Source organism: Rhinopithecus bieti, unplaced genomic scaffold, assembly GCF_001698545.2.
Source record: "Rhinopithecus bieti isolate Rb0 unplaced genomic scaffold, ASM169854v2 scaffold_29928, whole genome shotgun sequence".
NCBI classification, from domain to species: domain Eukaryota; kingdom Metazoa; phylum Chordata; class Mammalia; order Primates; family Cercopithecidae; genus Rhinopithecus; species Rhinopithecus bieti.
In genome coordinates this window covers 2,434,713-2,451,228 of record NW_016814053.1, presented here as the reverse complement: position 1 = coordinate 2,451,228, position 16,516 = coordinate 2,434,713, and the positions used below count along the sequence as shown (strand labels likewise).

Sequence of the window (16,516 nt, the reverse complement as noted above, 5' to 3'; positions counted from 1 at the left end):
TTGATGGAAAATCGCAGTAGCCTCCTCCACAGGAGAACTATCTCTTTGAAAGATGAGGCATTTACTGCTATTTAAATCCAAGTCTACACTTGCAAGAAGGAAAATAAAGATCAATGCAAGACTTAAGCTGCTCTAATGGTTTGGACCAGCTGCTGTGTGGTGTGTGAATTTTCGGACTTTTAGTTGGGAAAAGAGGAATTCGACCAAGTAGACGTTATTGGGTTATGAAGAGCCTCTGAGTTAATAATCCTGTTTAATCTTTTATAGAGCCCCTTTTCATCTAAAATTAGGCCGATTTACTACATCATAAGTACATTTTGGAAACCTTTAATCTCTGTCTGTGAAGATTTTAGAGAATTCAAGCGTTGCAAAACTGTCCCTCTTTTCCTCCCTATTGGCCAAGTAGGACATGCTTGTTTATCAGAGGCCCCTACCAGCTTTTGTCTCTCTTAGGCACATACCAACTTCTATCTTGTAGTTACTAATAAACCTTCCTCTCTTTTTCCCCATTCTGTCCTTCCACTTTCTGGAATCTGTGGGGTAACTGATAAACTCCTTGAGGGCAGAGGTTGTATGTCTTCTTGATCATGTATCTCCTGATCCTGCCTTATACCTGGTGTGTGCTTTACACCTGGTGGCTTCGTGTGAAGTTGAGGATTTGACTTCCAGCAGCAAGGGATTTCCCTGAGGGGTCAGACCAAGAGGGAAGTGGGCCTGAGCCAGGCAGGCTTGCTGGGCTCTGATGAGTCCAGTCAGAGGCCTGGTGCATGCCTTCTCTACCTCTCACCTTTCAATTTTGAGGTAGGGTCTCTGCCTTGACTGTGTCACATGGATATTGTGAGATTCAAATGACAAAATGTCTAGGAAAGACTGAACCTACGATAATACCATCATTCATCTAGCATTATCCATGACCCACATTCATAAAAAAAAAAACTTTTTTTTTTTCCAGAGACAGAGTCTCGCTCTTTCACCCAAGCTGGAGTGCAGTGGTGCGATCTCAGCTCACTGCAATCTCCACCTCCTGGGGTTAAGCAATTCTCCTGCCTCAGCCTCCCGAGTAGCTGGGACTACAGGCACCTGCCACCACGCCCAGCTATTTTTTTTTTTTTAATTTTTTTTTAGTAGAGATGGAATTTCACTGTGTTGCTAAGGCTGGTCTCAAACTCCTGAGCTCAGGCAACCTGCCCACTTCAGCCTCCCAAAGTGCTGGGATTACAGGTGTGAACCACCGCAAAAGCTCATAAAATTGTTTAATAGCTCGAGCTTTTACCCCATTTAATGGTAGACCAAAAACAAAAAAAGGTTGACCACTGGGGATTCAAGGTTTTAGTTTTATCATATACAAGAGTAGATTAAACACAATTAGATTGTTCGTGATCATTTCAAATCTCCTGACCCATGAGTTTTTCTTCTGTGTTATAAGAGTAATACCCTCAAGGCCGGGCGCATTGGCTTATGCCTATAATCCCAACACTGTGGGAGGCCGCGGCGGGTAGGTCACCTGAGGTCAGGAGTTCGAGACCAGCCTAGACAACATGGTGAAACCCTGTCTCTACTAAAAATACAAAAATTAGCCGGGCGTGGTGGCGGGCACCTGTAATCCCAGCTACTCCGGAGGCTGAGGCAGGAGAATTGCTTGAACCCGGGAGGCAGAGGTTGCAGTGAGCCAAGATTGCACCACTGCACTCCAGCCTGAGTAACAAGAGCAAGACTCCATCTGAAAAAAAAAAAAAAAAAAGTAATAGCTTCAGGATTCACTTAATGAATCCTTGCCTCAACACTAAGCGTGGATACATGCCCCAACACCAAACAACCCCAGCCTATTAAGTTTTTGAATGCACATGTTGTCTTTTTTTATAGTTTATGTAGTTTTAATAGAGTTTTAAAATATGTTTGTAAAGTGTAAGAAGTATTATACTTTATTTTTGTTTGAAGGAGGATGGTTAATGTCTTTCTTCAATCTCAATATGTCAATAATTGCTTCTTTTTATTTTTTATGTTTTGAGATGGAGTCTTGCTATGTTATCAGGCTGGTCTCAAACTCCTGGCCTCAAGCAGTTCTCCGATTTCAGCCTCCCAAGTAGCTGGGATGACAGACAGGTACATGCCACCATACCTGGCTAATATGTTAATAATTACTCCTTGTACTTTTAGCTTGGAGTGCCCCTGTCTTTTATTTGCTGCTTCCAGTCTAGTGAGTTGGGAAGCAGGATTATGAAGTTTATAATAATCAGGTAGAGTAGGAATGTAGAAATACTGAACTGGTCCTGTGGCATTTTCTATGGGAAGAGTGCCTGGGCTTAATGGCACCTCCCTCAGCTTTTGACCCTCTGTGTTTCTTTCCTGGTTGTCTGCTGTACTCTAGATAGGTGAGGCTGTGAAATAAACTCCACATAAATGAAGCTTTACTGTCTCAAAAGCTTGTGTATTTGTCATACCATATTTAAGGTGTACTTAGGCCTCATGTAAAGCTGGAAGTGTGTTAGAATCAATTCCAGATTATAGATGTCTTTGTCATTTGTCAGGGAAAGTAAAATTGAGGTACATGGACTACTGAGTGACCTTCAAACAATGAGTTGAGTTATGTCAGGACCAAATTCAGGAAGGTTATTTCCAATGGCCTCCATCAAAACTTACACCTTTAGAAGACCCGGGGAGACCCACAGAGTCAAATGTAAAGGATGTGAAATCCTCCAAACACCTTCCTTTTGAAAGAGAGCCTTCTTTATGTTCAACTTGTAACTCTAGCAAGGAGAGACTTACATTTCATTCAGTCCGCTCCATTAATATCCTTGAAAGAGAGAAGAAACCTAGAGTTACAGGTCCCTAAATATAGCAAACTGGATCAGTTTCTCTGATGCTGCGCAACTCCACAGATCCCAGAGGAGAAGGCAGGCCCTTGGACCTCCTTGCTGCTGCCCTCACTTCTCACCCTTGGCTATCTTGGTCTCTCTCATGGCCATTAGCTTTGCTTGAAAATATGACCCTGATTCTTTTTTTTTTTCTTTTGAGATAGAGTTTTGCTCTTGTCACCCAGGCTGGAGTGCAGTGGCTCGACCTCGGCTCACAGCAACCTACGCCTCCTGAGTTCAAGCGATTCTCCTGCCTCAGCTTCCCAAGTAGCTGAGATTACAGGTGTGCGCCACCATGCCCAGCTAATTTTTGTATTTTTAGTGGAGACAGGGTTTCACCATGTTGGCCAGGCGGGTCTCAAACTCCTGGCCTCAAGTGGTCCACCTGTCTTGGCCTCCCAAAATGCTGGGATTACAGGCGTGAGCCACTGTGCCTGGCCAGGGCCCTGATTCTTTATAAAAATGATGGGAACAGTCAGTCACCCCTATTACTATACCTATTGGTACTATTAACTACCACTTGCTGGGTATCTTACAGTCCCAGGACATTCTTGATACTTTACTCAATTCTCATTTTATCTTCCTAACACAGGGAGGCGGTATTATAAATACCATAAAATACGTGCAGTGCTCTTAGCAGCTGCCTGGACACTCTGTGACATTTCCTGAGACTGTGAGCATTGTGGCACAGGGACTTGTCACTCTCATTCACTACTGTGTCACCAGGACCAAGTACAGTGCCTGGCATAGAGCAGCTGCTCAATAAATATTTATTGAATGAATAATAAATATCAGTTGTTAGTTGTCCTCAGTTTTCCAGACAAACGAACTAGAGCTTGGAGAGGCTTTGTAATGTCGCCAGTTCACATCAGGCAGTGAAGGAAGAGCTAGGGTTAGAGCCTGGACCCACCTCGCTGTAGAGTCTTTGTGTGTCCTCCTAACCCTGCTTCTGGCTGCTCTGAGAAGAATGAATGATTCTGTGGAAATTCATAGATGCTTGTCATGTGGCCCTGAGTGCCAGAGCTCTTGAGTTCATGATGTTTGTGAACTGGCTGATTGGGAAGCTGGCCTTGCCCATGTTAACTGGTGCCTATTTTTGACTCTGGGACAGTAGCAGGACCTGACCTCCCCTCCATCCCCCAGGCTGCTTGACTGTGAAACCTAATTAATGTAGCCTACCTTTCCACAGTCTTTCACCCTTTCAAGGATTGTACCTCCCTGGATCTTTAGCAGGTGCCTGGTTTTCCTTGACAGGCTTCTGCTCTGGCTCCTTAGGTTATGTAGATTTTTTAAGTCTGTATAAAGGTAACTATGTGAGGTGATGTATATTTTAATTAGCTTGAATGTAGTAATTATTTCACATTGTATATATATATCATGCCATCAAGTTGTACACCTTAAATATGTGCAATATAATCCAATGATTTCAGTAATTCCAATCAATCAAAACTAACACAGTAGAGAAATCACATATATTTTGGGAGAATGTGGTAAATTGCAAGCAGATACAATTTTATGACATATAAATCTCAATGGATTCCTCTCGTTTTGATTTGCACAGATAAGACATGATATGATTTTTTGTCCACTGTTTCAATAACTAATGAAATTTGCTGCTTTTGTAAATTTGATTTGGAAGTTTATCTGTCACCTATATTAAACCTCTGGGCAGTGTTTTGTCATGACATCCAAAGAGACCCATCCCGTAACAGTACAAATTACAAATTTACCAATTTTGCATTTATATGGGGGTTCTGTGTCAATAGGTGCCACGTTATCAAACTAGAATTGTGATGAGAAGACCCAAGGTGAGATTACATACATTTAAGTTATAGAATATCCTCGGCCATAAAGAAAATGCTTTTACCTTTTCAACAAAGTCATATCCTAGTTCTGACTATTTACTTAAATAAAACTCAGGTTCTTTCCAACTTCAGTCAAGATAACTGTATTTTTTAAGAATTCAGGAAAATACTTCTTAAGATTCTTTTATCCTTTGTGCATCTGCTATTGATTTTTGCTTATTTATGGAGTCATAGGGGTCTTGGGAAATAAATATTACATACCTTCCCCCAAAGAAGACTGTATTCAAGTCATCCTCAAAAGACAACTTACTCCCTTCTAGAATATCTCAAGATATGGCAGCATCTTTGGGACACCATTACATTGGATCATTTGCTTGGGAAGGCTTTTCTAATGTCTAGCCTAACATCTTTCTCTTCTGGTCTTGTTCAGAAAAATAAAAGGAGCTAAGAGTTTAAAATATATCTTTTTCTGAGTTTATAAAGACGATTTTGCTGTATAGTTTTTTCCTTGGGGGTGAATACATATTGATATGAGTGTTTATGGCACTAGGTGTCAAAATGATCAGCCTATTTTCCCTTCTGTCTTTAGAGAAATGAAAAAGGCAACAAATTGGGTTCTGACTCACTTCAAGGCTGTCAGGTTGGGAAGAAAACAGTTCTGGTACCTTGTAGATAGGTTTGCATTCTTAGAGTTGTGGAAATTACTTTAAATCTATTTTTATTTAGGCAACAAATTGGGTTCTGACTCACTTCAAGGCTGTCAGGTTGGGAAGAAAACAGTTCTGGTACCTTGTAGATAGGTTTGCATTCTTAGAGCTGTGGAAATTACTTTAAATCTATTTTTATTTTTTTAGGTACATTTTGACCAATTTAAAGAAGCATTAATACTCATCTTGTCCAGAACTCTATCAAATGAAGAACACTTTCAAGAACCAGGTAAGGGCACTCACTCTTCTTCTCTGCATTCCCCTTTAAAAGTTATCCAGGGAAGAATCTGGGGACCTTGAAGCATGTCTATGAAGGATTGGGGACATCTGCCTTTCACAGATTGAGCAGTTATTTTCAGTGACTTCTCTTCAATATTATCAAAAGCTTTGCAGCTGTTGAACACTAAAATGAGACTTCTCTACTACAGCAGCATAGTATTATGGAGAAAATAATTGGATTGTTTCTAGGCAATATGTCAGATGGTATGGCAATAACTCATTCTTGGAATGAGTAGAGTGAAGCTGAATGGTAACTGCTTTCATCCTTATTTCCTTTTACGTGGAAGGATATGATTTGGGGAAATTTTTTCCCGAAGGTAGAAGAGTGGCCAGTGTAGAGAGAATTTTACCTAGTCGTAGTGAGTGGATAATGCTCTGCTATAGACATTATCATATTACATTATAATTTATCTGTCTCCTCCTCTCAAGTGATAATTCCTTGAGGACCATGCTGTTCATTTTTGTGTTTCCAGTGCCTAGAAGAATGCTTAGCATGTAGTAACTATTCAATGAACGTTTCAAAATAAAGGACTTAATATTGTATTTCACTGATTTTCTTCTAAGCACCATAGGTTGTAAGACACATTGTTATTTCCTGTATCTCTAAAACAAAAATTGTTGCCAATTGTAATGAAAAATGACATTAATTGCAAATTTTCATTTCAGAGTTTCTGGTGTGTGTGTGTGGGGGGTGTCTTCAAATCAATGAAATATGGTAGATGTATAAAGGGGAGTCTAAACACTGTGGACATTTGTATTACAGTACAGTCTGGTTTTATCAAATTCGTGGTTGCCAGGGCAGGGATAGGAGTTGACTACAAAGGGGCATGAAGGAATCTGGGGGACAATGAAACTTTTATATCTTGATGGTGCTAGTAGTTACAGGATTGTGTGAGTTTTTCCAACCCAGAGACTTGTGCAATAAAAGGATTAAATTTACTCTGTGTAAATTATGCCTCAATAAACCCTACTTTAAAAAAGAGAACATCAAAAATATGTCCAGTTTTGAAACTGAGGATAAATCATTAACATTTTGTCACTACAAGGAGTCATTCAGTGTGAACTATTTAGGTGAAGCACAGATGGAAACTCATTTCTCACCCTTGCTGGATGATCTAGTTCTTCATCCTGCCCTCTGAAGTGCTCTAGATTTGTGTTGTGTGGATGGACCCTACCTTTAGCAATGTTTTAGATTCTGAATTGAGTCTCCCCCTTTTTCGGTAATGGTGACACCCCTAGCAATGTTATTCTTAACTCTGACCCTTGATAGAGCTCTTTAGAAGCCCCCAGTGAGCCTGAGGGAGGTTATTGCATTCTTGAAATTTTCCAGACAAACATTGGCGTTTCCACAGGTGACCACTGCTAGAACATGGACTTTTGTTTTTTCATGTGGTCTCATTTTATTAGTGTTTTCACTTTTTTAAGGTTGTCTGTCATGTTGATAACAATGGTACGACATCTGGGGGGCCTGAGACATCTGGGGGGCCTGAATAGAGCTATGGTGACATCACCACCAGGGTAGATATTAGCTAACATGAGCATAGGTCATATAAGCATAAATTGAGGGTTCTGTGTGCTGATAACGTGCTTTTATGTGGATTTGGAACCAACGGTCCTGCTGCTAATCCACATGATCCTCCTGCTGCCATTTCTTCAAAACCCGTACTGTCACTGTCACCTGCCAGAAACTTATCATAATAAATATACAGATTTATAGTGACTACAGATGTGAAGAGTCTTCACCCAGAGTTGTACATTGCTGGGATCCAAGCAGTAGGATGAGCTAGACCAAGCTTGTCCAACCCACGGCCCATGGGCTGCATGTGGCCTAGGACAGTTTTGAATGCGGCCTAACACAAATTCGTAAACTTTCTTAAAACATTATACATTTATGCATGGACCTCTATTTTTTTTTTCTAGCTCATCAGCTATCATTAGTGTTAGTGTATTTTATGTGTGGCCCAAGACAATTATTCTTCCAGTGTGGCCCAGGGAAGCCAAAAGATTGGACATCCTTGAGCTAGACAATGGCTGGTTGAGCTTGGTCACAGCCAGGAAGTAAAATTTATAAATCTAGCTACAGATGGTGGTTTCATAGTTATGTGTCTGCCTCACTGCTATGCAGGCAAAGATCATAATTTGCACAAGTCTTCCAGGACGACACATGGAAGGGATTTTTCTAGTTTTGCTGTGTGCTCCATCCTTTGGGTAGGCAGTAAGTCTTCATCTCAAAACTGCCCCACATCAGTGTAATGCAGCAGAAAAGTACTTACTGATAGCATTTCTTGTAGCTTTTATGACTTCCCTAACATTTGTCCTGGCAGGATAAAATCTAGGATGGAGCCTGCACTTTGAGATATGAGTCAGCTTTTCCTCCCACATTCCCCGCTTTGTTCCTGAGCATCTCTGCTTTTTCTGTCTTTTGCCAGTTTCTCCTTGGCCCCTCCAGTTGTTCGTGGGGATCATGCAATTCTTTCTACTCAGACATTCTTCCATCCACTCTAAAATGTGACTCTTAGCCAGGCATGGTGGCTCACGCCTCTAATCCCAGCACTTTGGGAAGCCGAGGCGAGCAGATCACTTGAGGTCAGGAGTTCGAGACCAGCCTGGCCAACATGATGAAACCCCATCTCTACTGAAAATACAAAAAATTAGCCAGGTGTGGTGGCAGGCACCTGTAGTACCAGCTACGCAGAAGGCTGATGCAGGAGAATTGCTTGAACCCAGGAGGCGGAGGTTGCAGCGAGCCAAAATCACACCTTTGCACTTCATCCTGGGTGACAGAGTGAGACTCCATCTCAAAAAAAAAAAAAAAAAAAAAAAAAAAGGTGACTGTACCCTGCTACAGGCAGACTGGTTTGGCTGGGTAGAGACAGAGGAAGTAGGGTCGGGATTCGAATGCAGTACATCAGGAGGCCACCTTCATTTACCTCTCCCTCTCCCTTTATGGAAGTAACTATCCCTTAAATCATAGATCATAGCATGTTTAGGGCTGGAGAGAACCCTGCCATTTCATCCATGAGCAAATAGAGGCCCAAAGAGGTACGTAGCTTAATTGAAGTCTTACAGCTAGTGGCGAGGAGGGTGCTTACACTGTATCACCAAGGGATATGATTCAAGGAGGCTTTAGGTGGAGGATTTTAGCTTTCAGATGGGTGAGCCAGTCCTCAGTCAGTGCAACCTGGCCAAAAGGGTCTGACAAGTGGCCAGAGGCAGCAAGGAGGAATGCACAAAAAGCAAGTTTCACCTGATAGTTAGGGACAGGGATGCCTGTGTCCTCTGCATTATTTGGCTGGTCATGCTTAGCTCATCTTAGAAAGGACCAGGTCTGTGTTTTTGTTTTTCTATCGCCCAGGCTGGAGTGCAGTGGTGCGATCTTGGCTCACTGTAACCTCTGCCTCCCAGGTTCAAGCAATTCTGTGCCTCAGCCTCCTGGGTAGCTGGGATTACAAGTGCCCGCCACCACGCCCGGCTAATTTTTTTGTATTTTTAGTAGAGATGGGGTTTCACCATTTTGGCCACGCTGGTCTTGAACTCCTGACCTTGTGATCCACCCGCCTCGGCCTCCCAAAGTGCTGGGATTACAGGTGTGAGTCACTGCGCCCGGGCAGGTCTGTGTTATTTTTGTCTTGCCTTTTTGAAATCAATGGAGATGGTAGTCTTTAAGATAAAAGGTTACCTTTACACTATAGAAGGAGACTGAAAATAATAGGGGGGCCATAGTGCACAGCCTTGGAAACCAAGAGGGCCATGAATTGATATTTTATAACACCAAAGCTTTTTATAAATATCAGATATTGTACCAGACTATAATATAGAAAAGTCAGCTTGATTTAATAGATCCACCCTTGAGTGAGGAGTTAAGAAATGCTGATCTGTCCCTCTAATTGGGTGATCTTATATATCATGACCTTAGTGGTCTTTGGTCACCTCATATGTGAAAGTGGTTGTGCTGAAAAAATACATAAAATCCCTTTCAGCTCCAAGATTTGATTGTGTCGCCTCCTAATATCTAAATGACATTATCCATATCTGTGAAAAATGCTAGCCTTGTGTTTGTGTAAGATTTTACTTAACATTCATTGAAACTATAAAGTTCTTCTTCCTAAGGACAAATGCATAGTATATCTCATGTTTTTATAGCTTCCTAATAAAAGGCAGTTGTATATAAATTCTATAGAAACAAAGCTGTCATGGGATTTGAGAGGAGATGAAATGAAGTTATTATTTCCATAGTCTTGAGCTCTGCCACTTGTAACTCCTCTGAGGTACAGTTTCTTTATTTTTAGAATCAGGAGATATGGACTGGATTATTTTCAGCATCTTTTAACTCAGATATTCATAATTCTAAGACTCTTAGAGTTTTCCCCTAAAAGCAATTTTATAATAACAACACAGTGAAAATATTGAAATTCAAATAAAGGCAGAAAAATGGATTGGGATGTAGGGAGTCTTTTGTAAATTCCAAACTGATTAGCATTGCCAGTGGCATAATTCTCTCATATCTATGTGTACAATTTAATTTTTAAATTGTTCTTCTGGAATAGGAGAGGGGCAACAACTTAATTATTAGCTTTTTATTCAATTTGCCGTGGCTTTGGATTATAGGATTTTTGTAATGGAAATGCTGGCAGAAGCTCCAAGCTCCATGGCATCAACATGCCAGCTGGATCCTGTCTCCAGAGATTTTGTCCTCGTTTGATGCATCTTGCATTAGATTTCTGTTCTTTAGTAGATGTTAGCATAATGCAGGAAGCCCTTTCTTCCTTGATGTGATTCATTGGAAATGTCTCTTTGTTTATTTGTGGGAAAAACTCAGGTTTGAAAAAGCCAACTCATTAAAAAATAGGACCAGGCATTGTTTTGGTGCAGATGATTGTTTTATTGTAACAGACCTTCCTAATTTCAAGGACTGCCACAATTGTAATTATTTTCCTTATATTTTGAAGAAGTGATACATACAGTTAACAGACATTTTTTCACTTACTCAGCAATTGTGCCTTGAATCAGGTCTTATGGCCTATCACTGGGCTAGCTATTGATTTCGGTGATTGAAGAGTTGTGTTTATAACTATGTTCAGAGGCCTTGGGGTAGGCACTGAAGTCGGGCTGAAGTCCTGGATTTTAGGAGGTATTACACACAGATGGCCCAAAGGCTCGTTCTGTTGTCCTCTCTTGGTTGAGTAAGATAAGTAAGAACTTAGTCCCTATTCTGTTGGCGTCAATGAAATGCTACCAGTGAGGACCAGAAGTTTTCTCCAAGAGTTAAAAGCAAAACAAGCTGGGCACGGTGGCTCACACCTATAATCCCAGCACTTTGAGAGGCTGAGATAGGTGGACCACCTGTGGTCAGGAGTTCGAAATCAGCCTGACCAACATGGTGAAACCCCGTCTCTACTAAAAATACAAAAATTAGCTGGACATGGTGGCAGGGGCATGCAATCCCAGCTACTTGGGAGGCTGAGGCAGGAGAATCACTTGAACCTGGAAGGCAGAGGTTGCAGTGAGCTGAGATGGCGCCACTGCACTCCAGCCTGGGTGACAGAGCGAGACTGTCTCAAAAAAAAAAAAAAAAAAGACTGGGTGCAGTGGCTGACGCCTGTAATCCCAGCACTTTGGGAGGTCAAGGCGGGCAGATCACGAGGTCAGAAGTTCAAGACCAGCGTGACCAACATGGTGAAACCCCGTCTCTACTAAAGAATATAAAAATTAGCTAGGAGTGGTGGTGCACTCTTGTAATCCCAGCTACTGAGGAGGCTAAGGCAGGAGAATCTCTTGAACCCAGGAGGCGGAGGTTGCAGTGAGCTGAGATTGCACCACTGCACTCCAGCTTAGGCAACAAGAACGAAACTCTATTTCAAAAAAAAAAAAAGCAAACCATTACCACCACCAGTGCCAACAACAACAAAAGAGGATATTAGGATTGTNAAAAAAAAAAAAAAAAAAAAGACTGGGTGCAGTGGCTGACGCCTGTAATCCCAGCACTTTGGGAGGTCAAGGCGGGCAGATCACGAGGTCAGAAGTTCAAGACCAGCGTGACCAACATGGTGAAACCCCGTCTCTACTAAAGAATATAAAATTAGCTAGGAGTGGTGGTGCACTCTTGTAATCCCAGCTACTGAGGAGGCTAAGGCAGGAGAATCTCTTGAACCCAGGAGGCGGAGGTTGCAGTGAGCTGAGATTGCACCACTGCACTCCAGCTTAGGCAACAAGAACGAAACTCTATTTCAAAAAAAAAAAAAGCAAACCATTACCACCACCAGTGCCAACAACAACAAAAGAGGATATTAGGATTGTGTTTATAATCCTGAAATTGGAAACACCCGCGCCTACTGATGTTTTGTAAAATGATAGAACCTTTCTAGGATTACATAAGATAATAGGCAGCAAGAACGGTAATAATGCTTTTGGCTAATCCATGCTACTCTCAGATTTTATGCTATGTATATAATTATAGATGTACATAAAAATGTGTGTATAAGGTTAGTCATTTAAAATAGTGAAAAAATATATATGTCGGGCATCCCTAATCCAAAAATATGAAATGCTCCAAAATCCAAAACTTTTTAAGTACCAACGTGATACTCAAAAGAAATGCTCATTGGAGCATTTCAGATTTCAGAGTTTGAGATTTGGGATGTTCGACTGATACACTTTATATTTTCTAAAATCTGAAAAAGTCTGAAATCTGAAACACTTCTTTCTGATCTCAAGCCTTTCAGATAGTGGATACTCAGCCTGTATAAAGCAAGTGAAGAAATTGGACAGTGTATTCATAGGCAAATCATGCTCTATCTATGTAATCAGTGATTAAGTAGCTATTAAACTGTGCTATGAAAGAATACTTATTTATGTGGTAAATTTACTAAGAGTAAAAGGCAACTTAAAAATATGTATATGTGCAAGAAATGCTCATGTCCTTTAAAATTAAATAGGACTGGTGAGAATTTTGATAATGAAACAGTTTACTTGGGAGTTGTGTCTATATAGGTATATATCTAGACACACACACATACATACATACACACACATAGATATATATATACACACACACACATATACATATATACACCTTATGTGGAGTTTCCAGGAGAGAGTAGTTGGGGAGGGAGGTGCTAATGCCCTTCCAAGCAGCTGCCTTGGAAAGGGCTTAGTGCACACAGAAGTGTGGTGAGGCTGCTTACTGGTGATGGCCCTAGAGGCAGGGAGTGCACTGGGAAGCAAAAGGAATGGCAGATCATGTCAGAAAGCTTTTGCTGATGGCTTTTTAATGTTTAACCTTTCTTGGCCTCCTCTTCTCCCTTCCCATCCTTGAGACATTCCCCTCCCCACTCCCTTGTTTCGTCCATGCTAGCTCACCTCTCCCCTCCTCCTCCTCAGTCTCCTACTCCACCCTTTCCCTTCCTGGTGGTCCTCCCACATCTATATCTCTTGCTTCCCTTTCCTACCCCTCCATAGGCCTCTAGGTCCCTATTATCTCCTGTTTCCCTACCCACTTCTTTCCCTCTCTTGGTCTCAGTCTCTGTCTCATTCTCTCTCCATATCTGTCTCTCTCTGTCAGTCTCCACTGGTCTCTGTCTTTATTTTTCTTGGTCTTAGTCTTGCCTTGGATTCTCTTCCCTTCTCTTATTTAGAATCAGGCGTGGGTTTGCGTTTTCACTGTGTAATCCCTGTGTGATGGTGCATTCAGCAAAGGCAAGGAGGCGGGATGCAGAATGGGGCTGGGTGAGGCTCATTTGCTGCATGACTGCCTTTTCCCAAGAAAGCTTCTTGGGGATGCTGTCCTGAAGGTTTGCGCATGCTTCATTTTTTACCTTTCCTTTTCAAACGATTTCAGCACTCCTGTGAGCTCAGCAGCAATGTAACATGAACATGGGCCTCCTGTGCTGAGGTTCTTTGGATGGGGGTTGGTGTCTCTGGGAATGATTTCCCAGGCTCACTAAATGGGTCAGGAAGGGACATAGAAAGCAAAGTCCTACGTGAGCAATTCCAAAATGAGAATACCAGCACCCTAAGGACAGGGTTTTCTTCTTCAACCTTGGAAATGGCCTCAGGTCATTTGGGGAACAGGGAATTTTTTTATTCCAAAAAAATGATAAAATATCCATCTTATTCCTCAACAGGGACAACATAATGTTTTGCCTATGGCAGGTGTTTGGTAAATATGCTTATGCGTTAAACGAATCTACCTAACACTGGGGAGCATGTTTGAAAAATCTCCTTCAATTTCCCGGAAGCAGCTATGGCTGCCACTTCATTCCAGGTCCTGAGCTTGTGTTTTTTTGCAAAGAAAGCGTTCAATTGGATATCTAGTGTTCAGGTTTTGCATAATGATTTTAGCTTCCCTTAGCTCCTCATTGCTTTGGCTTTGGCCATTCATGCAGTGGTTTCAGGAGAGCTGAGCATTTTAAGCAGTGACCTGTATCACATCTGATGCAGATGTGGTGATCTGATGCAGTGGTCAGTTTTAGGGGAGAGCTTTAAAAAGTGTACTCTGGGTTGCTTGAAACCTGGAGTAGGGGAGGCTGTGTTTCTCCCCTCCACACTGCTAGTGGGAAAGGAATTGGGCGAGGAATGAGGCGGCTGTTGGTTATTTCCCCTGTCTGCAGCTGGCTTATCTACTCAGAGTGGTCATTTTCCCTGACACCGCATTTTAACTTTCTTTTTATTATGAGTGCAAGACCTCTGGTCAAGCATCATACATGTGCATGGTGGTTTATCCTGATTTGGAAGGGGAACATTATCACAGCTCTGGAGTTTCTCTTCTTGGGACAGATGCGATGTGAAATAACAAATGTGGCATGTGAGCATCCCAATTGTCGTTTCTAAGGGCAGAAAGAATAGTATTTTCTTCATCTTTTTAACTCCTGGATCAGATGTTTTTCCTACATGCTCTGTAGAGACTGTTACTCACTTCCACATTACTCCAGCAGAGGATTGAAACAAGGTTTCTCTATTGTCCCTTGCTCATAACCAAACATTTGGTTTATGGAATAAAACCTAGACCATTAAACTAGGTCAGGTTGGACTGCCTCAAAGCCACCTTCTTCTGATTGGTGTGTCTCATAATAAGCTTTCCAGGGATGGGGTCTGAGACAGCTCTAGGCAAGCCGGGCTTGTCTGCTTTCCTTTGAAGCCCATTTTAATTTTTGTAGTGATGCCAAGTAGGAGAAAAGGAAAATGGGAAAGAAGGAAAAATGGCTCAGAATTTTGACAGTCCAGGGAGAATCATAAATATACTTTCAAAGAACTCAAACACTGAAACACTGAAGGAATGGCAGTCCTTTATACTTTGTTTTGGTAGCATTTCTTTTTGTTTTGTTTTGTTTCTGTTTTTGAGGTGGAGTCTCGCCCTGTTGCCCAGGCTGGAGTGCAGTGGCACAATCTCAGCTCACTGCAGCCTCTGCCTCCTAGGTTCAACCGATTCTCCTGCCTCAGCCTCCCAAATATCTGGGACTACAGGCACAAGCCACCACACCTGGCTAATTTTTGTATTTTTAGTAGAGTCAGAGTTTCGCCATATTGGCCAGGCATTTCATGTCTCTTCTTGGAGGTGGTGATTGGAGCAGTTACTCTCACCTGTGTTAAAGGAAGCTCTGTGATGTCGATAATTTCATTTCTTAATAAACCAAAAGCCTCCATGTTATCTGACATAGGTAAGATTGTTCCAGAATGACACCCTGAAAAATAAAGGTTCCATCTGGATGTGCTCATAAAGTAAGTAAACTTAGCCCCCGGGTTGCAGTTTTGGATCTCTTCCATTAGGCATGGTCAGAAAGGCTCAAGGCATTCTTTAACTTGAGTGGGTAAGCGTGTCTTAGAGTTCGCATGGTTCCTTGAACTGTTGCTTTTCAGTTCGAAATCTCTGATTGAGATTGATAAGGAGAAACATAGTGCTTTCAATGCTTAACCCAGGAAGGGCTGTTGACCATGAATGTTCTCTCTGGACATCCTTACCTTTGCCATCTCTGTTCCCTTCGTATCATGTTAAGTGCAATGAGGTGGATGCTCTAAATGGGAGAGGGATGTGTGAGTGTGTCATTCTAAGAGGTGACTATTTTTAAATGGTGTGATTAATCCACTTAGTTATTGGTCACATGCGTGGTGATGAGAAAACTTTAACCCATTTTTCTTTGTGTGTGCTAATGTCTTTATTCCAGAAAGGTTACACAGTTTAGTAGATGTCTCTAGAAATTGACTTTATCATGTTTGTATATTCTATGAAGGATATTAACTTAAAGTTTGCTCAAATTGGTTATTATAATAAAATAAGATAATGAAATAAACGTTTTAATGCCTGGCAATGCAAAAAATAAATGAGTAAATAAACCAAAACTCCACAGGGTCCCTGATGGCTCATAATCTATTACCTTTTATTGTTTAGAAAAAGAGCTGTTTAGAATCCGCTACTGCATCTACACCATGCACTACATGGGGTAGTGAATAGTAAACAACTAGGGAACCATTTCATCCACGGTAGGTTTGAGATTAGATCACAATGGATTTTTAAAAGATAGTTGTGTTGTTCCACTGCTTTTTTTTTTTTTTTTTTTTTTTACTGCTGATTAAGTGCAGCATGCAATAAGAGCTCCTTCGCCACTTCTATCCCCAGGATACGACTTTGTTCTTACACTGGGAAAATACCATGGTTCATTATCCAAGGTTCTAAGTGTTCCTTTTAATCTTTTCCAAACCCTATGGTCACTAATGGTATATCTTGTCTGCCACCAAAATTTAAGAATAGGTAATAAATTAAGGATGGTTCTGCATTGCCTCTTATCTGACTAGCATCTGTGGGTGTCAGCTGCCAACAAGTAGCTCGGGTGTCTGGGCCGCTCCTGAATGGTCACAAGCTGACACACTGTCTTCT

General features: G+C 41.5%; 1 protein-coding gene across 1 annotated transcript in view; it reads left to right on the top strand.

Annotated features, from left to right (window-relative positions):
• NIN (ninein) overlaps window positions 1–16,516 on the top strand; it is a 112,400-nt gene that overhangs the window by 18,434 nt on the left and 77,450 nt on the right. Inside the window, 1 exon segment of the mRNA XM_017849455.1 lies at window positions 5,515–5,596. Within this exon segment, the coding sequence (XP_017704944.1) occupies window positions 5,515–5,596 (82 nt within the window).